The sequence below is a fragment of the Marmota monax genome, unplaced genomic scaffold, assembly GCF_021218885.2.
Source record: "Marmota monax isolate L192 unplaced genomic scaffold, Marmota_monax_Labrador192_F-V1.1 WCK01_AAM20220418_F8-fsc00460, whole genome shotgun sequence".
Lineage (NCBI taxonomy): Eukaryota > Metazoa > Chordata > Mammalia > Rodentia > Sciuridae > Marmota > Marmota monax.
Window position 1 is genome coordinate 255,545 of NW_026692817.1, and position 20,907 is coordinate 276,451.

At 34.3% G+C, this 20,907-nt stretch overlaps 1 protein-coding gene across 1 annotated transcript; it reads left to right on the top strand.

Annotated features, from left to right (window-relative positions):
• The first annotated feature begins 3,621 nt into the window (after positions 1-3,621).
• Positions 3,622-4,569, top strand: LOC124095333 (olfactory receptor 2B11-like). Its single transcript, XM_046448465.1, has one exon. The coding sequence runs from the start codon at positions 3,622-3,624 to the stop codon at positions 4,567-4,569; it is 948 nt and encodes a 315-aa protein (XP_046304421.1).
• The last annotated feature ends 16,338 nt before the right edge of the window (positions 4,570-20,907 follow it).

The following is a 20,907-nucleotide window of genomic DNA, read 5'->3' on the forward strand; positions in this document are numbered from 1 at the left end:
AAAAACAGAAAAATGTGAGCCAGTTAAGCCTGAAGATTCAATTTCCCTGAAATAGATAAAGACAGCTTTCTTTGCCTAAGACTTTTAATTTTATTTTTTGTCCATTTTTTCATTTTTAGTTATACAAGATACTAGAGTGTATTTTTGACATATTTATACTTACATGGTGTACATCTTATTCTAATTAGGACCCCAGTCTTGTTGTTGTACATGAAGTGGCAATTCACAGTGGTGTATTCATATGTGTACATAGGAAAGCTAAGTCATATTCATTCCACTGTCTTTTCTATTCCTGACCCTTCTCCCTTCTCTTTATTCTCCTTTGTCTAATCTACTGAACTTCTATTCTTCCTCTCTCTCCTTGTTGTGTGTTAGCATGCACATTTAATCGAGTACATTCACCCTTCAGCTTTTGGGGATTAGTTTATGTCACATCTTTTCTAACCCAGTTCCAGTAGGTGCTGTTGTGTTTCTAGCTGAGTTGTCTGTTATTTGGCAATATTTTGTGAATATTCAACTTTGAAAACCTTTGCCTCTTACCCAACTACTAGTGACCTGTATTTGCTCATCTAATATTTCACTGCATTTATATGTCACCAAAGAGCTTCAGTAAAACTCACAGCGATAGGACAGTGTTTTATTGTCTCTTCAGTTTGTCATAATATTTTTTCTTTATCAATAGAATAGTGGCAATTTCATCTGGTTAGTGATTATCACTCACACCTTCTGTTCTAAAGACAAGATATAAAGTATTACTTTACTTTCCAGCTTCAGAGGTCTTTGTCCATAAATGGTTGACTCCATTGTTCTGGATCTGGGGTGAGGCAGAATATCATGGTGCAAGTGTGTAGAGGAGGAAAGAAGATCAAGATATGACAACAAGGAATTAAAAAGAGCTCTTCTAAATAATTTTTAAAAAGAATTAGAAGATGATAAAATTCTAGAATGCAGAGAATGACAAGAGCATAAATATGAACAAAGAGAACAACCTCAGAAGACTGATGTAAACTTTATAGAAGGATTCCTTAACTACTGGTGAGGCCTGAGTGAAAGAAAAAAAATTGCTTAAATAAGAAATTCAGGTTTAAAAATCCTTTAGATTCATATTTTTAATTTTTAGTCTTTTTGTCAAAAATCTATTGGTGCAAAACTTATTTGTGCCATATTATTAGCTTGTGCCATTGTGATTTGTTTAGTAATTGAATCTATTTTGGAGCTAAATTCATCAAGACACCAACAATAAACACAAATCTATTCTTCCCGTATTAGAGTATAATTTCATTACAGCAAGTTTTTGGATGTTGATTCTCATGTTTATTTGAAGCATCTAGATGAGTGATTGACAGATAGTAGGGATTCTATAACATTTACTGATGAGTCAATGAAACATTACTAAATGAAACATGAGTAAAAGAAATATTAATGTATATGAATGACACAAGGTGTTTATTGTTCAAATCAATGAGGAACTTTAATATCATCAATATTAGGTTAGGTAAATAGTCAATACTGAGTGAAGCTACTGTGGGAAAAATAAAACCAAAGACAAGAGCTTTTTGTTTTCTTAAACATATTAGGAGGTAACTGTCTCTTCCATCTCTATGTAGAACTAAGATTCCTATATCTTAGCATAGAAGAATCTCAAAATAACATTTTGAGATGAATGTAAATAAAAATCAAATCTTGACATCAAAAGTAATTTTCTTGACTTTCTCCTGGTAATCTAGGAAATTTCCTATAAAATTTTGGAGATAAATTGAGTTTTCTAGGTGTCTTTATGTCTCAAGTCCATTTTCCACAACAGGTATCACTTTTATGATTTCATTTTATTGGGATAAAAAATGTGAGAGGGAATAATACCCACAAGGGAATTGCTATAGTGTCTCTTGGCAAGAAATTTCCACTGAGGTTCATTATCTGTTTAGAGAACAAAGTCTCACAGCTTTATGAGGAGATTGAGACTCCTCCTTAACTGTTATTCTATGTTTTAGTTTATTTTTGTTATATTTTAGGGAGTACTGGAGATTGAATCTGGAGCCCATACATGCTAGGCACTCAATAGCTGGGCTGTATCCCCAAGCCCTCACACAATTATTTTAGGGTAAAATAGGTTTCTGCATGTAAAAAAGATTTGGGATCCTTCAAATAAGTATTGACTTATGATATGAAATAAAGCTACTGAATATAGAGAAGATATTTAATCCTATCCCCAATTAATATTAAATTCTGATGAAAATAATAATTTTTTTTCTTAGAAGGAGGACACCAGGACAGAAGATCATTTGATTGAAGGTAAATGATTTATGTGAGAGGGAATAATCGATTCAGCTGTTTTGATTTAATATTTGCACAACTCCATGCATATTTTGACCTTTTTAATGCAAAGTTGCATGTGAGAAAGCATGGAAATAAACTGACACATTTTAATACTAATAACAAACATTATAATTAGCATAGCGATACTATTTGCATTAGTGGGCATTTATACTAATTAAATAAGTGTGGGTTGGTTTAAAAATCTTGAAAGCACTAACATCAGATTCAAGTTAGGTGATCTGAGTAATAAAGGAAATGGAAGGGAAGAAAATTGTACATTGTTGATATTTAGGTAAAACCTGAAGAAAAATTATTTAGCAGACTCCTAACCAAACAAAACACTGTATTTCATGAAAATATCCAGCTCAAAATGAAACATTGCACTTAAGAAAGTGTGGTCAGACATGTTGGACCTCACAGTAAGGGAGGTTCTGAGAAACGATACCTAAGATATGTGTGTTAACCATTAGCAGTGGATTAGATTCAGGTTTTAAAATTTCATATGCTTTTTTTCTACTAAATCAATGTTTTTCAAACCTTTTGCCATTGCCTATAGTAAGAACTACATTTTTCATTATAACTCATATTATGCAAACTTAGATATTCCCACTTCTAATGGAAAAAAAAACAACTTGATAGAATAACATATATGGGACAGATTACAACTCACATTGTGAAAATCACTTGTATAATCAGACTATGTTGATAAGTGCTTGGTGTCTGTAATCATTTATCTTTGTAATCAATTATTGTTTCTCCTGCTTTGCAAGTTCTGAGTATGATTCAAGGGTTCATTTCTTTTTAATTGAATGGTTCCTTTTATAAAAAAATGTCAGTCTAGAGTTTGGAGAATAGACTTATGGAAAACAATATGTGCTGTTTCTATGCAAACCAGACATCTGGAACTCCTAAATCAACTCATAAATCTAACCAGAGCATGGCCAGGGCCAGAAGATCATGGATGAAAGAAATGAACACAAGTGGTAAGTTATCATTACTGGTTCCTCGGTAGAGTAGTTTCATTCATTCATCCATTTTATATTCTCTCTCTCTCTCTCTCTCTCTCTCTCTCTCTCTCTCTCTCTCTCTCTAACATAAGGTGAATTGTAAGTTTTCCTTTATCTCATTATTTTATAAAAATTTTGCTATTCTGCATTTCTTGGTTTAAATAAAGGTATTTGTTTGTTTTTCTTTTAGAAGTACCACAAAAGTAATATTTTTATTAATTTTTATTCTTGCAAACATCAACTCACTTCAGTGGAGTATTTGCTTTAACTTGAATCTACCAAAAGAGCAATAGCAAACATGAATCTGGACAATGCAAGTGCTCCAGAGGTCTTTATTCTCTTGGGTTTCTCCAACCACCCATGGTTGGAAATGCCCCTGTTCTTTATGGTGCTTGTTGCTTATATCTGGACACTGGTGGGCAACACTTCAATTATTGTGGTATCCAGAGTAGATCCTCATCTTGACAGCCCTATGTATTTATTCCTTTCCAACCTCTCCTTCTTGGACCTGTGCTTTACCACAACTACCATACCTCAGCTGCTGCTTAAGCTTTGGGGCCCAGATAAGTATATCAGCTATGGAGGATGTGTGACCCAGTTTTATATGTTTCACTTCCTGGGAGCCACTGAGTGCATCCTGTTAGCTGTGATGTCCTTGGATCGCTACATTGCCATCTGCAAGCCTTTGAGGTACCCAGCTATCATGCATCAGCGACTCTGCATCTTCCTGGTGGCCGTGGCCTGGATAAGTGGATTGGCTAACTCCTTGCTTCAGTCATCTCTCACTGTCCAGCTGCCACTTTGTGGTAACAACAAGGTAGATAATTTTCTCTGTGAGGTTCCAGTGATGATCAAGATGTCTTGTGCTGACACTACATTCAATATAGCTATGCTCTCAATTGTGGGGACTTTCTATTCCCTGGTTCCTTTGTCACTTATCCTTATCTCCTATGGGTTTATTGTAGCTACTGTGCTTAGGATTCGATCTTCAGAGGGAAAGAAGAAAGCTTTTAATACATGTGGTTCTCATGTTATTGTTGTATCTCTTTTTTATGGACCAGTAATTATCATGTATGTACAACCCTCTGCTGCTAACTCGCAGGACAAGAACAAATTTATGTCCTTGTTCTACAGTTTATTGACTCCTATGCTTAACCCTTTTATTTATACTTTGAGGAACAAGGACATGAAAGGAGCACTGAGGAGGCTACTTGGCTCATGTCATCAAAGAACAGAACAAACATAACAATTTTTATAATCCACACTCTCCACACTTGGCTCAGAATATTTCTACTTTTAAATTGCCTCTTGATTTAACATTTTCCAAAATTGTCAACATCCTTTAGTACCTGTCTTATCTCCATGTGTCTTTGTACCATATTGCTATAGTCGGTTGGCTATCATTTGATGTGTGAGTTCTAATCCTCAGTTTGTCTACAATTTGAATGGGAGTGAAGACTGTCACGAAGTTGCTTTCTAACCTTCTAAATATTCTATTGTAGAACCGAAGAAGTAGGCAATAAATAAAAGCTTATTGAAGGACTCAATCTTTTAGACCAAAATGAAAAGAATAATCTTATCTTGTTTGTGCTATTTTGGGAAAAAATAAGTAATTTATACTGCATTTTACCTCCTTGCTATTGTAGATAATATTTGAGGATCAATGTTGCAAATGCAAGTCAACTCTATGAATAACAGCAAGATCAAATGGGTTAATATCTCATATTTTGTAATTGAAACTCTTTACAATGCATCTGCTAATCTTTTAAGAAAAAGAGGATTGAAAAAATTGTATATGCTTCTTTCCTCTCAATGAAATTTCTTCTTCTGAGGTATTTGACTGAAATAGCTATTTTTATGTTTCCAGAGGGAAAATTTGATGAATAAAATCCCCGGGGAAACTTCTGTGTAATATTTTCATAATATTGATAATCACTTATATTTCTTTGGGGGAGTTAAATGTATCCACAATGACAAGAATATTAGGTGTATTTAATATATAAACAAAAGGTTTAAATAGTTCAGTCATTTAAGAATCAGAATATTATGTGGTTAGCAAAGAAAAAATAGAGAAACTGGAAAAAATTGGGTATCAGACCATCAAATATGACATAGATGTGAAGGAGAAAGGTTATTGATGATATGCAAGGGGGTAATCCCTTCATTTTATCAGTAATATCAATTTTTATCATTATAAATATTTATCTCACACTTTTATACTCTCCAAGCTTAAAATACCCTCAGTTTTTTGACTTGTATTTAATGCATACATTTAATTCGTTTTCTTAAAACTAAGTACATTTGTGTGAAGTTTTCATATCCTTGGTTTGTCTTCAGTATCAACTTCCAAATGACAATTGATTCACAGCATACAATACTTTGACAGAGATATAATGGTTCCAATCAATAATTAATCATAATATTTTCAGTCTTCAAATTCTGCTATATATAGTATAATAAGCTTCCCTTTGTAGCCTTAAAAGAAGGGATATTACAGTTTTGCTCCTCTTAGAGACAAGGAAACATTGCTCCTTTGGAGGCAATTTTATTCCCTGGTACAGCCACTTATGATGACAACTCGGTCTTCTGGTTTTACCAAGTACTCCTACTTTTTAGTACGGATGATGCTTAAAATTGCACATTCCTATAGATGATGACTTCTCTCTCCAAAAATAACCAGGAGTTCTTTTTTTCTCATTTGATAGCCTGTGTGATTCGTACTACACTTTTAATATTTTTTTAAAAAATAAATGGTTGAATGACAAGTATTTCCTACTGTCCTCTTTACCTACTGTCAAAACCTGTATCATAGGCTCTTGCAAAATTGTGTTATGTACCTAATAATGAGTTTAACAAAAGAAGGGAGATCTTTTTTTAAATATTTTTTAGATGTTGATGGACTTTATTTTATTCATTTGTTTATACATGGTGCTGAGAATGAAACCCAGTGCCTCACATATGCTATGCAAATACTCTACCACTGAGCCACAACCCCAGCCCCAGAAGAAGTTATTTATTTAAGGAAGTGTTTTCACACTATCTTCAGATAATTATCTGGTCTATATTATGAGTGCTACCTAAATAAAAAGTAAAGCATATTTAAGTAAATTTTGGGAAAATCCATATATTATTCTTGGAATTGTAAAAGAATAGTTAATATAATGTTGGTTTTAGAATTTTGGAGTAAACTATTAAAATATGTTTAATACAACACATATCAAACACTTTTCCCCTGATTTTATTGCTTCTTTATCAGAGGAAATAACAGCACAGTTTGGATAATAGTTTACTAGGGGAGACTGAGTCCCGAAATTTGAAGAGAGAAAATGGATGAACTGAAGGAAGTGGGAAAAAAAATCTCACTTTTGTGTTGTAAGTATGAACAGACTACTATGAAAATATCATAGGATATTGAGAGAAAGCTGTCTATAGTAGTGTCAGTATACCTTTCAAGCTATCTGAAATATAAATAGCATTTATTACATTAAGATATAATTTTTGTAGTCAAATGTTACATTTGCAATTTCAAGATCAGTATTCATTAGACTAATTATTTCATTTTAACAGTATAAATACTATAGCAGTTATGTGACAACTTAGTTATTGTACATTAAACATTAAAATAAAGAGAATATTGTGCCTTCCTTACTGAACATAATTTCTTCTACAGTAAAATTATTTGATGCATGTTATAATTAATAATATAGAGAGTGTATACTTTTAGATGAGATTTACAAAAATATTAACATTCAATTTTGAGTAAGATGCTTCTTCATACACCTAATGAAAGACATGGCTGAAATGAATATAAAATGTTTCCCAGGGGTAGGCAAATCTGACAATCTAACAGAGCTTTTTAAAAATCATAAATTTGAACCCACTGCAGAGTTCCTGAATTATAATGTTGATAAATCATGTCCAAAATAAGGTTGGAAAAGTTATTCTCAGTTAATTTCGATGTGCTTCTGCAGTTAGTAAAGGCCAACAGACAGAAAACTTTTTGATATAATCATAAGACACGTAAGTAAGATAGGATCTGACTAATGAGAAAAAAAAGTATGATCCTAATAAGTAATAGGAGGTAACTCTTGCCAAAGACATGAAGAATTGTAGATGTCTGTTAAAACAGAAATTTGGGCAACTACAAACAGTCCAAGAGACAAAAGCTGAAATCCAAGACTGCCAAGGAATCCAGGGTCAAGGAATTAAAATTTCAGACAAAAGTGAAGCACGGAAAACTGGGCCTCCTAAGTTGTAAGGGTGCAGTGTTTGGGATTAGCATCTCTGGAGGCTTCATGTCTGTGGTCTGCTTGGTGACTAGGAAGTTTTTGTGCAAAGGCACTGGCTGCTAGGAATTTACTGTACAAAGACATAGAATGCCTGGTGCTAGGAAAACTTCTGTGCAAAGACATGGGCTGCCTAGCTGCTATAGCCAATGCCCTGCATGAGGAGGCTCTGTTCTAGAGTCTTGCCAGTCTTGACCTTGATCTCACCCACATAGCTCCTGGGAATAAAGAAACACTATCATTAGACAACCACAATATTTCACCAAGCTCCATTGTACCTGAACCTGTCCACATAACAGTAACTTTATACAATGGACTTTATTGAGACCTACACAAATCTCTTAATATTGCACATTCTAACTATATTATGTAACTGAGTTATAAGCTGTATAATATTGCTAACTATATAATCTGCTAATGATACAATGAACAATAATGTACTACTGATGCCACTGACCTAATGTAACCTATTGATAAAAATAAAGCTGGCAATTGGCCATTCTACCATTCTGATTTTGCACCTTGCTTCTCTCTTCATTTGACTTCTTTACAGTATGTATAACGGCCTATTTGTCATATTTATTTTTTTCAGTCATGAGTCATAGAGGTAGCAAAGATGCTGAGAAGCAGGGTCTTCATAGTCTCACAGCACTGGGGAAATCATGGAATTCATGGCTTTATTAAACACCCAGGATTGAAGTATAGCAATACAGGAGTAAGCTTAGACTGGTTATAGACCAGCCCCCAAAAGATTGAAACCCTTTATATAATCAGCTTTAGTGAGGTATAATATGTGGAGAATAAAACATAACTTAAATATACAGTTCAGTGTTTTCTAGTTACATATACCCATGCAACCAATATCCCAAAAGAGAAAATTTCTGTCATTCCTCCAAACTCTTTTTGTCTCTTTACTGGGGATTTAGTCAAATGATAATCTACTTTATTTTTTTGTTTTTAATTTCTTGAAATTTTCTGTAGAAAAATCCATGCAGTGTATATTATTTCAAGTCTGGCATTTTTCAGCGAGCATAATATTGAGACTTATCCAGAATGGATTAATGTCAATACTTTACTTGTTTCCATTACTAGTAAAGTTCTACTGCATGGATAATATTGTTCTGTTGAGCATTATAGTTTATGCATTACATCTGTTGACAGTTTTTTTTTTTAGTATTTCCAGGTTATTGACTATTTTGAATGAAGTTGTTAATATAATCAGGTACAAGTCCTCACTTCAGCAAATGTTTTTATTTCCCTTAAGAAGATATTTAAGAGCAGAATGAATGGGGCATAAGGTGTAAGTGTAACTCTTTAAGAAACCATGAAACAGGGCTGTGTTTGTGGCTCAGTGGCAGAGCGCTTGCTTTGCAAGTAGGAGGCAATGGATTTGAGCTTCAGCACCACATAAGTAAATAAAATAAAGGTGTTTTGTCCATCTGCAACTAAAAATCATTAAAAAAGGAACCATGAAATAGTGTTCTAGTGTAGTCATATTATTTTACACTCCTACCAGAAATATGAGACAACTCCATCCATCTCTATCAGAGTTAAAGTAGTCTTTCTACTCTAATTTCCTGCCAAAAGCAAAGGTAAATTATCTCTGGAAGAGACTAACAATAAATATAACTATAAAGAATAAATTTAAAGTTTGAAATGGGCAAAGTTGAGGGAAAATGGGTTATTAATTAATTTCAATAGTTCCCATTCTAGAAAACTGATAATGTCTATAAAAAGAAAATGATATGAACTGTAAAAAAAGAAAAATCAAATCTTCCTAAATACCAAAAAAAGAGAGTTAAGAGAGAAAAATATTTTATAGAACTTTATGAATATGAATATATATTTATAAACTTATGAATTTATGTAATTATTTTATCTGAGAGGGTGTTCTTTGGAAAGTTCCATTTATAGTGCTGTCTGCACTTGAACTTGACTCAGAAGCCTGAAAAATACAGACAACATTTTCCCTAGAGATTTTTCTTGAAAATCATTGAAAGTGACTGTTTTAACTTCACTTCTAAGGCAGTGGATCACAAGTCAAACCACAAATTAATTAAAGAGTTTTAAAAGATCTAATGAATGAGATTTCCATAATTACTTTGAAATATTAGCTATATCTTGGGAATTGAGAAGGTTGCATACATGCACAGGGCTGTGTGTAGGTCCAGGACTCTGTGCATGCTCAGGAAAGACCTGTGTAGATCCTCAACTTTCAACATGGGCTAATCTCAAATCTTCATATAGGAAGCAAATGCAGGCTAATGCAGAGATGTAAATTGTCTAAGTGTTGAAGTCTTTTACCAAGTGCACACAGCACTTTGACAAAAACTGAAAGATTTCTTAGTGCCAGGCATTTAAGGAAAACAGTTTAATTTTTAGCTGATTGCAAAGCCATCTGAGTACAGACTTCAGTGTGTATACTCCACAAATATACAGACTATAGAATTAGTTCAGAGAAGTAATTACAACAAATGAGCCATGACTAAAATAATAAGCAATAACAGCAAGCTCTGATGTGGCTGATTTCTATTTCTATAGTTGCTATATGTGTGTGTGGGGAGTATATATCTATTCTTTCTTTTTCTTTTTTTTTACTGTGTTGTCCTAGGTGTCTTTGAACTCCTAAGATCAAGTGATTCTCCTGCTTCAGCTTCCTGAGTAGCTTGGATTACAGATGCACATCACCATGCCCAGCTCCAATAAAATTTCAAATGTCTAGTTTTCAAAATCAATTAAGATACAAATAAAGAAACAAGAAAGTATGAGACCTATAGGGAAGGGGAAAAAAGAAATCCATAGGAGGAAATCAAGAGTGAAATTACCAGATAAATGATAACTGGCTGCTTATAAAATGTGAGTCTAAGATTTAAAGGAAATCATGTCCAAAGAACTGAAAGAAGGAATGAGAACTATGTCTCAGCAAACAGGTAATATAAATAAATAAATATAAATTATTTAAACAAATGAACCAAATAGAAATTATAAAGTTAAAAAAAAAACTTTGTTAAAAATAAAAATCCACAGATCACTGACTTCAAGATCATATTTGAATAAGCAGAAGAAAGGATCAACAAACTTAATGATATGTCAATTGAGATTATGTTGTCTGAGTAATACAAAGAAAAATAGAATAAAGAAAAGTAAGCTGGTATGAGGCATTATCAAGCACCCAAAAATACTAACAACATGTTGGCAAGTATGTGAAGCAACAGGAACTCTCAATTCATTGCTGGTGGTGATTTAAGATTGTTAGCCACTATGAAGTCAATTTCACAGATTCTTCCAAAAAATAGACAAATCTACCACACAATCTAGAAAGCATGCTTTTGGTATCGAATGAAAGTACTGTAAAACTTATGTTCACGCAAAAACCTTCACACTAAAGTTTATAGTGGCTATAAATGTCAAAGCTTAGAATCAAAAGAAAGTGTTTTTCAATAAATGAATGAACAAACAAACTATGGTTAATCAATTGTAAGAATAAGCTAAGAAAAAGACATGAAGAACTTTAAATGTATATTAGCAAGTGAAAGAAGCCAATCTGAAAACTCTATATTATATAGGATTTTAACTATTTGATGGTCCGAAAAGGGCACAACAATGGAGATAATGTAAAACAGTGGTTGCTCTGAGCTCAAAGCAGTGCAAGGGGTAATTAAGTGGATTTCAGGGAATTTTTAGGACAGTGAAACTACTGGTAGGATATTGAGGTAGAGAACATAAGTTATTATACATTTGTTAAAAGTCATAGAATGTGCAAAGTGTGAACTCTAATGTTAACTATGAACTTTAGTTAATAATATATTAGTATTGGTTCATCAGTTTTAACAAATGTATCACATTAATGCAAGCTGTTAATAATGAGAGAAACTATGTATAGGAAAAGAAGGGCCTGTGGGAGATCTCTATATTTACCACTCAAAATTTTGAAACTTATAACTTCTAAGAAGTAACCTATTAATTTTAAAAAGAAGAAAATTTTAGACAATATAAAAAAAAATTTACCCATACACTGTCTATAAAAATACTTTAGATTAAAAAAAAGGAAGCTAAAGCAAAATAATGGAAAATAGGAGATGAGGGAGTGGAAAATAGATGGGAGATCAATGGAAGAGAGGAAGGCGATTGAGGATGAGGGAGGAAGGAAAGGAAAAAAGAGAACTGGTACAATAAAATTGACAAAATTATTCTATGTACTATGTGAGTGTATTACAGTGAATCATACCAGTATGTATATCTATAAAGCAACAATTAAAAATATATATATGAATAAAAGTAAGACCAGTTGAGCAGAGGACGGAGACCAGGGGGAGTGAAAAGAGGAGAGAAAGAGGAAGTACTATGGAGAAATGGAGCAAATTATATTATATGCATTATCATTGTGACAAAATGAAACCCACTCTTATGTATAACTACAATACACTAACTAAAACATTTTTAAAAACCTACTTTCTGGTTAAAAGAATAAAAAGTGAAAAATAATTAATCCACTCAAACTCTAACCAAGTGAGAATGCTAATAAATATATTCATATCAGATAATATTAGAAAAAAGATAATAATTGTTAGTATAAGCAAAGAAAGAACTTATAAGGATAAATATAAGTTATTTATCTATAAAACATGACAACTATAAATATGTGTGAACTTAGAAATGGTTCCCCAAAATGAAACAAAAAATAAAAGAACCGATCAGATCATAGGTAATTCAATAATAATGGTTTGACTTTAATAACCCACCTTCAACAATAGATAGAACAATTAGAGCATCAGCAAGGGAATTAAAAAAATATGAACAGCATTAAAAACAATCAAATCTATCAAACTACTATGGAACATTCTACCCAACAAGAGCATAATGAACATACTTTTCAGGCACATGAAACATTCTACAAGATAGACCCTACAAAAGTCACAAAAACAAGTCATAATAAATTTAAAATGATTTGATTTATAAAAGTATGTCCTTTATTCATGATGGGATGTAATTATAAAACAAAAACAGAAACATTATGAAACATTAAATACTTTATGTACATGAAAATTTAAAAAAAACATATTTTAAGTAACAGATGTCTCAGAAGAACTCACAGAGAATTAGGAAAGAAATTGAGGAGAATGAAAACGGAAAAGGAACAAAAAAAATCAATGAAAAATCAGCAAAAGTAGATTAGACAAAGATGTATTAAAACAAACAAAGAAACAAACTTCCCTTATTGATGTACATTTATCTGAAATGAAAAATGTATTTGTGTGTAAATGGAATTATAATAATATATTCAAGATGGTTTCATTTTTTGAAGTTACTACTCATGAAATTTGGATTTTAGAGCAGAAGTGTATGAAAGCAAAATAAATAGATAAAATACAATTATTTTGCTGAAAATGTGATGAGAACATGGATAGTGTATATTTCTATACATCCTTCTCAGGTGACAAATAAGCTAAAACCTGAAAGGCAACCAGGAACCAGCTATGATAAAATAAGAAGAGTATCTTTAGGGAGGAGAGAAGCTAATTCCAAAGTCTTGAAATGGGAAATGACTTTGGTCTGTTTGTAATGGAGAGTTATGTTGGCAATGTTTGCAGTGAAAAATACATGGCATACTCCATTTGGGATACAGAGGGAAAATTAGCAAAGGATTTAAAAATGCCAACAAGGGATTTCTGTGAGTTATTCTATGTGAACCACCTGAAGTTAGCAATACTGAAAATCCTGTTACCAACCCAAGGCATGAAATAGCAAAAAGAAGTTGTGTAGGAGTCCAAATAGAGAGAATCTTTTATGTACATGGTCACCTCTGAATGTTGTGAGCATCGGCAGCAGCCACATGTGGTCTAACTTGGGGGAACATGTCCCAAATGAGCTGTGTTGTCAGTGCAATCCTCAATTGACTATTCTCATCAACAACATGAACCAGAACCCAGAAGAGGATTTCTCTTTATTCACCTTCTAGAAGCAAAGCACATAATAGAAATATATATTGTGGGATAGGGATTAGATCTGGGGCAGAGAAGGGGAGTAGACTTACAATTATATGCCTGCATAATGAGGAAAGATACATATTCATGATACTAGTTATCTTTAGAGAAAAGAGAAAGATTATGGATTATAGGAATAACTTGTCAAATTGGAAACCTTTTCATTCATAATTGTTATTCAATGTATTTTAATTTATTTTGGGAATATTGCTCTTGTGATAAAGTATGGTATTTAAAATCTTACTATCTACATATCTAATATTATGTAGTGTGTATGTGCATGTGTGTGCATGGGTATGTGTAGAGAGGGAATATAATTTCATTTTTCTTATAAAATATTAAATATATAGAATTATTTTATTATTACTGTATTCCTTTTTCAAGGAAAATATATTTTATTTCTTCTCTTTTTAAATTTTTTATTATTAGTTGTTTAAAACATTACATAGTTCTTGATATATCATATTTCATACATTGGATTCAAGCGGATTATGAACTCCCATTTTTACCCCATATATATGTTGCAGATTCACATCGGTTACATATCCACTTTTTTACCTACTGCCATACTAGTGTATGTTGTATTCTGCTGCCTTTCCTATCCTCTACTATCCCCCCTCCCCTCCCCTTCCCTCTCCTCCCCTCCCCTCCCTTCCCCTCCCATCTTCTCTCTCTACCCCATCTACTGTAATTCATTTCTCTCTCTTGATTTTTTCCCCTTTCCCCTCTCTTCCTCTGGTATGTAATTTTGTATAACCATGAGGGTCTCCTTCCTTTACCATGCAATTTCCCTTCTCTCTCTCTTTCCCACCCCCCTCTTGTCCCTGTTTAGTGGTGATCTTCTTCTCATGCTCTTCTTCCCTATTCTGTTCTTAGTTGCTCTCCTTATATCAAAGATGACATTTGGCATTTGTTTTTTAGGGATTGGCTAGCTTCACTTAGCATAATCTGCTCTCGTGTCATCCATTTCCCTGCAAATTCCATGATTCTGTCATTTTTTAGTGTAGAGTAATACTCCATTGTGTATAAATGCCACATTTTTTTTATCCATTCATCTATTGAAGGGCATCTAGGTTGGTTCCACAGTCTAGCTATTGTGAATTGTCCTGCTATGAGCATCATTGTAGCAGTATCCCTATAGTACGCTTTTTAAGGTCTTTAGGGAATAGTCCAAGAAGGGGAATAGCTGGGTCAAATGGTGGTTCCATTCCCAGCTTTCCAAGGAATTTCCATACTGCTTTCCAAATTGGCCGGACAAATTTGCAGCCCCACCAGCAATGTACAAGTGTACCCTTTTCCCCACATCCTCGCCAGCACTTTTTGTTGTCTGACTTCATAATGGTTGCCATTCTTACTGGAGTGAGATGGTATCTTAGGGTGGTTGTGATTTGCATTTCTCTGACTGCTAGAGATGGTGAGCATTTTTTCATGTACTTGTTGATTGATTGTATATCCTCCTCTGAGAAGTGTCTGCTCAGGTCCTTGGCCCATTTGTTGATTGGGTTATTTGTTCTCTTATTGTTTATTTTTTTGAGTTCTTTGTATACTCTGGATATTAGGGCTCTATCTGAAGTGTGAGGAGTAAAAATTTGTTCTCAGGATGTAGGCTCCCTATTACCTCTCGTATTGTTTCTCTTGCTGAGAAAAAACTTTTTAGTTTAAGTAAGTCCCATTTATTGATTCTTGTTATTAACTCTTGTGCTATGCATGTCCTATTAAGGAATTTGGAGCCCGACCTCACAATATGTAGATCGGAGCCAACTTTTTCTTTTATCAGACGCAGAGTCTCTAATTTGATATCAAGCTCCTTGATCCATTTTGAGTTAACTTTTGTGCATGGCAAGAGAAGGGGATTCAGTTTCATTTTGTTGCATATGTATTTCCAGTTTTCCCAGCACCATTTGTTGAAGATGCTATCCTTCCTCCATTGCATGCTTTTAGCCCCTTTATCAAATATAAGATAGTTGTAACTTTGTGGATTAGTCTCTCTGTCCTCTATTCTGTACCATTGGTCCACCCACCTGTTTTGGTACCAGTACTATGCTGTTTTTGTTACTATTGTTCTGTAGTATAGTTTGAAGTCTGGTATCACTATACTGCCTGATTCACACTTGCTGCTTAGAGTTGCTTTTGCTAATCTGGGTCTTTTATTTTTCCATATGAATTTCATGATTGCTTTATCTATTTCTACAAGAAATGCCACTGGGATTTTGATTGGCATTGCATTAAACCTATAGAGAACTTTTTTACTATCGCCATTTTGATGATGTTAGTTCTGCCTATCCATGAACAGGGTATATTTTTCCATCTTCTAAGATCTTCTACTATTTCTCTCTTTAGGGTTCTGTAGTTTTCATTGTATAAATCTTTCACCTTTTTTGTTAAGTTGATTCCCAAGTATTTTTTTTGAGGATATTGTGAATGGGTGGTTGTCCTCATTTTCATTTCAGAAGTTTTGTCACTGATATACAGGAATGCCTTTGATTTATGCATGTTGATTTTATATCCTGCCACTTTGCTGAATTCATTTTTTTAGTTCCAGTAGTTTCTTTGTAGACCCTATTTGGTCCTCTAAGTATAGAATCATATTGTCTTCAAATAGTGATAATGTAAGTTCTTCTTTTCCTATTTTTGTGCCTTTAATTTCTTTCATCTGTTTAATTGCTCTGGCCAGTGTTTCGAGAACTGTATTGAATAGAAGTGGTGATAGAGAGCATCCCTGTCCTGTTCCAGATTTTAGAGGGATGCCTTCAATTTTTATCCATTCAGAATGATGCTAGCCTGAGGTTTAGCATAGATAGCTTTTACAATGTTGAGGTAAATTCCTGTTATCCTTTGTTTTTCTAGTGTTTTGAACATAATGGGATGCTGTACTTTGTCGAATGCTTTTTCTGTGTCTGTGGAGATGATCCTATGGTTCTTATCTTTAAGTCTATTGATGTGGTGAATAAAATTTATTGATTTCCATACATTTCACCATCCTTGCATCCCAGGGATGAATCCTACTTGATCATGGTGCACAATTTTTTTGATGTGTTTTTGTATCCGATTCGCCAGAATTTTATTGAGGATTTTTGCATCTAGGTTCATTAGAGATATTGGTCTATAGTTTTCTTTCTTTGAGGTGTCTTTGCTGGTTTTGGAATCAGGGTGATGTTGGCCTCATAGAATGAATTTGGAAGAGCACCCTCTTTTTCTATTTTCTGAAATAACTTGTAAAGAATTGGTATTAATTTTTCTTTAAAGGTTTTGTAAAACTCAGCTGTATACCCATCTGGGCCTGGGCTTTTCTTCTTTGGTAGTATTTTGATTGCTTCTTCTATTTCCTCCATTGATATTGGTCTGTTCAAATTGTGTGCATCCTCCTGATTCAGTCTGAGCAAATCATATGACTTAAGAAATTTATCGGTGTCTTCACTATCTTCTATTTATTGAAATATAGGGTTTCAAAATAATTTCTAATTGTCTTCTGTATTTCTGTAGAATCTGTTGTGATATTGCATTTTTCATCCCTTATGTTAGTAATTTGAGTTCTCTCTCTTCTTCTCTTCATTAGCATGGCTAAGGGTCTGTCAATCTTATTTATTTTTTCAAAGAACCAACTTTTAGTTTTGTCAATTTTTTCAATAGTTTCTTTTGTTTCAATTTTGTTGATTTCCATTCTGATTTTAATTATTTCTTGCCTTCTGCTATATTTGCTGTTGTTTTGCTCTTCCTTTTCTAGGGCTTCGAGATGAAGTGTGAGCTCATTTATGGTTTTTTTTTTTTCTTTTTTTGAGGAATGACCTCCAGGCAATGAATTTCCCTCTTAAAACTGCTTTCATTGTGTCCCATAGATTCCGATATGTTGGGTCTGTATCTTCATTTATCTCTAAGAATTTTTTGATTTCCTCCTTTATGTCTTCTGTAAGCCATTGATCCTTCAGTAACATATTGTTCATTTTCCATGTGATGTATGATTTTTCCTTCCTTCTTTTATCATTGATTTCCAGTTTCATTCCATTATGATCAGATAAAATGCATGGTATTATCTCCTCCCCTTTATATTTACTGAGGATTGCCCTATGGCATAATATATGATCTATTTTTGAGAAGGATGCATGTGCTACTGAGAAAAAAGTATATCCCCTTGATGATGGTTGATATATTCTATATATGTCAGTTAAGTCTAGGTTGTTGATTGTAATATTGAGTTCTATAGTTTCTTTATTCAACTTTTGTTTGGAGGATCTGTCCAATGGTGAGAGAGGTGTGTCGAAGTCACCCGTAATTATTGTGTTGTGGTCTATTTAATTCTTGAACTTGAGGGGAGTTTGTTTTATGAACGTCGCAGCACCATTATTTGGTGCATAAATATTGATAATTGTTATGTCTGGTTGGTGAATGGTTCCTTTTAACAGTATATAATGTCCTTCCTTATCCCTTTTGATTAACTTAGTCTTGAAGTCGATTTTATTCGGTATGAGGATGGCCACCCCTGCTTGCTTATGAGGACCGTGTGTGTGGTATGTTTCTTCCCAACCTTTCACTTTCAGCCTGTGTATGTCTTTTCCAATCAAATGTGTCTCTTGGGGGCAGCATATTGTTGGATTTGTTTTTTTTAATCCATATTACCATCCTATATCGCTTTATTGGTGAGTTTAAGCCATTTACGTTTAGAGTTATTATTGATATATGGTTTGTACTTCCAGCCATGTTTGATTATTTATCTTTTTTTTTTTTAATTTGGTTTGTTTCTCCATGATTAGCTTTCCCCCCACCATCTGGCTTTACTGAGGTACTTCCCACTGTTGTTTTTGGTTATTGTTTTTCATTTCTTCTTCTTGTAGTGTTTTGCTCAAGATGCTTTGCAATGCTGGTTTTCTAGCTGCAAATTCTTTTAACTTTTGTTTGTCATGAAAGATCTTTATTTCCTTGTCCTACCTGAAGCTTAATTTTGCTGGATACAAAATTCTTGGTTGGCATCCATTGTCTTTCAGTGATTGAAATATGTTGTTCCAGGATCTTCTCGCTTTCAGCGTCTGTGATGAAAAATCCGTTGTTAAACTTATTGGTTTACCCCTGAATATAATCTGCCTCCTTTCTCTTGTAGCTTTTCATTTTTTCTCTTTGTTCTGTATACTGGGTAACTTCATAACAATGTGTCTTGGCGTTGGTTTACTGTGGTTTTGTATGCTTGTTGTCCTGTATGCATCTACAATTTGTACATCAATTTCCTTTTTTATATCTGGAAAGTTTTCTATAATTACTTCATTCAACAGGTTATTCATACCCTTGGTTTGAACCTCTATACCTTCTTCTATCCTGATGACTCTTAAGGTTTTTTTGTTTTGTTTTGTTTTGTTTTATGTTATCCCATATCTCTTGGATGTTTTTCTCATGATTTTTTACCAGCCTGTCTGAGTTGGCTAGACTCTTTTCTAGATGATATATTTTGTCTTCGTTATCTGACGTTCTGGCTTCTACTTTCTCCACTCTGTTAGTGATACTCTCATTTGAGTTTTTAATTTGGTTTATAGTTTCCTTCATTTCTAGAACTATTGTTTGATTTTTTATAATCTCTATCTCCTGATAAAGATACTTATTTGCTTATTTTATCTATTTATGTAATTCATTTTCAATGTGTTCTTTCATTGTTTGAATTTGTTGTGTCATATTCTCTTTAAGATTCCATTCCATCTGTCTAAGTTATTCCTTGAGTTCTTTATTTGACCATTTTTCTGTTGCCTCTAGGTCCTCCTGAATATTTAGGCTGTTCTGCATTGTTTGTACTCCCTTTCTTCCTTGCTTTCTAATGCTGCTCATGTTACTTCTTGTTCTGTTTGACTGCTGAGTTACTGTTTACTCCCATAAATTTATTTGGTTTTGTGTGTCTCTGGGGTCTCTCTTTTGTGATGGGAGATTATGACTAGAGATGATGAATTTTGTTTCACTTTAATGCAGATTCATTCATTTCCTAAACTGTGTACAGATTCTGATGGCATATAGCGGTCTGCGGTTTGGTCTTGGGACTTATATTTAGGTTGAACAATGTGATGGTATTGAGGTTGGTATCTCTTGGCAACCTTGGAAGGTTGCTCTACTGAAGAGGGATATTAACAGGAGAATGGTCTGGAGTATTTGGGGGAAGCTAGGCACTTGGTAGCACAATATAACACCTAGGAACATTGACCTGTAGATATGTATTAAATTACACATAAACAGCATTGTGATTCTTGGGAGGAAAGGTATTAGAAGGGAAGGGAAGAAGTCACTAAAGAGAATGAGACTAAACAGGTAGAATTCAAGGAAAGGGGAATAAGGAAATTGAAAAGAAATGAAAAGACAAAAGAAAAAAATCGAAAATAAAAAAAGAAAAAAAAATTAAAAAATAATCAAAAAAAGATAAAAATAAAAATAAAAAATATTTTAAAAAATTAAAAAAAAATTAAAAGAAAAAAATTTAAAAATGCAGTCTTAGAGTTCTATTAACTTCTCTTCCAGTAGATGGAGCTGTGCCCACCAGGCCAAACTTCTCCTCTCAATACATGGGAACCAATCACTGTGAAGCAGCTCCTCCTCCCCGACTGGGCAGGTCTCCAATCCTGAGTGCCTCGGCCTTTTCTTGTGTCTAGTCCCTTCCCCACTTTTCCTCCAGCCAGGTCCCGCTCACAGGTGATGCTCACCACAATACTGGCTACATGCCAGGTCTGTTGCTCCTGGGAGCCCTATTTTCTTGAAAGACTATGCACACTCTCCCTGCTTGCTAGTCCCTCAGACCCTAAGGTTGTGGAGCTTGGGGCTGAGAACCCTCAGTGTATTTTGCTTGCCCTCTGGTAGTAATGCCCCCAGTAGCTGGTGCAAGAGACCGCGGTTGTCAGCACTGGTGGGAGCGGTAGCCAGGGTCCCGTGCCGCAGGTCCCACGCCACTCCTGAATCCCTTGGTATCACTATCGTGCTCACAGGAGAGCTGGGAGGGGCCCTTGAAGTTTCCCCGCTGTGTGGAGAGGGAAGGCTAGGGGGTTACACACCTGCTGCCGCAGGTTTCAATGAAGTTATCTTCTCCTGCACATTCTGGTGACATCAGTTCTCTGCCATGGTGGTATCCCATGCGAATGGCAAGAGTTTCTTCCCTTGCCGGATGACCAAAGCGACAGGTGGGTCCTGACCGGCTCTCCCAAGCCCCGTCTCAATCCTGTGGCCACTACCTATGAAGGCTCCGTTGGTATTAACGTCCGCAGGTTCTGAAGGGCTGACAAATTGTTTCAGCGGGATCGTTTAGGGCTGATTCACAGTTGGTTTGTCTGCGAGATGCAGGCAAATGGGAGCCTGAAT

Excerpts from the sequence above, each read along its gene's own strand:
- LOC124095333 (XM_046448465.1), top strand. The coding sequence starts at position 3,622 with ATGAATCTGGACAATGCAAGTGCTCCAGAGGTCTTTATTCTCTTGGGT.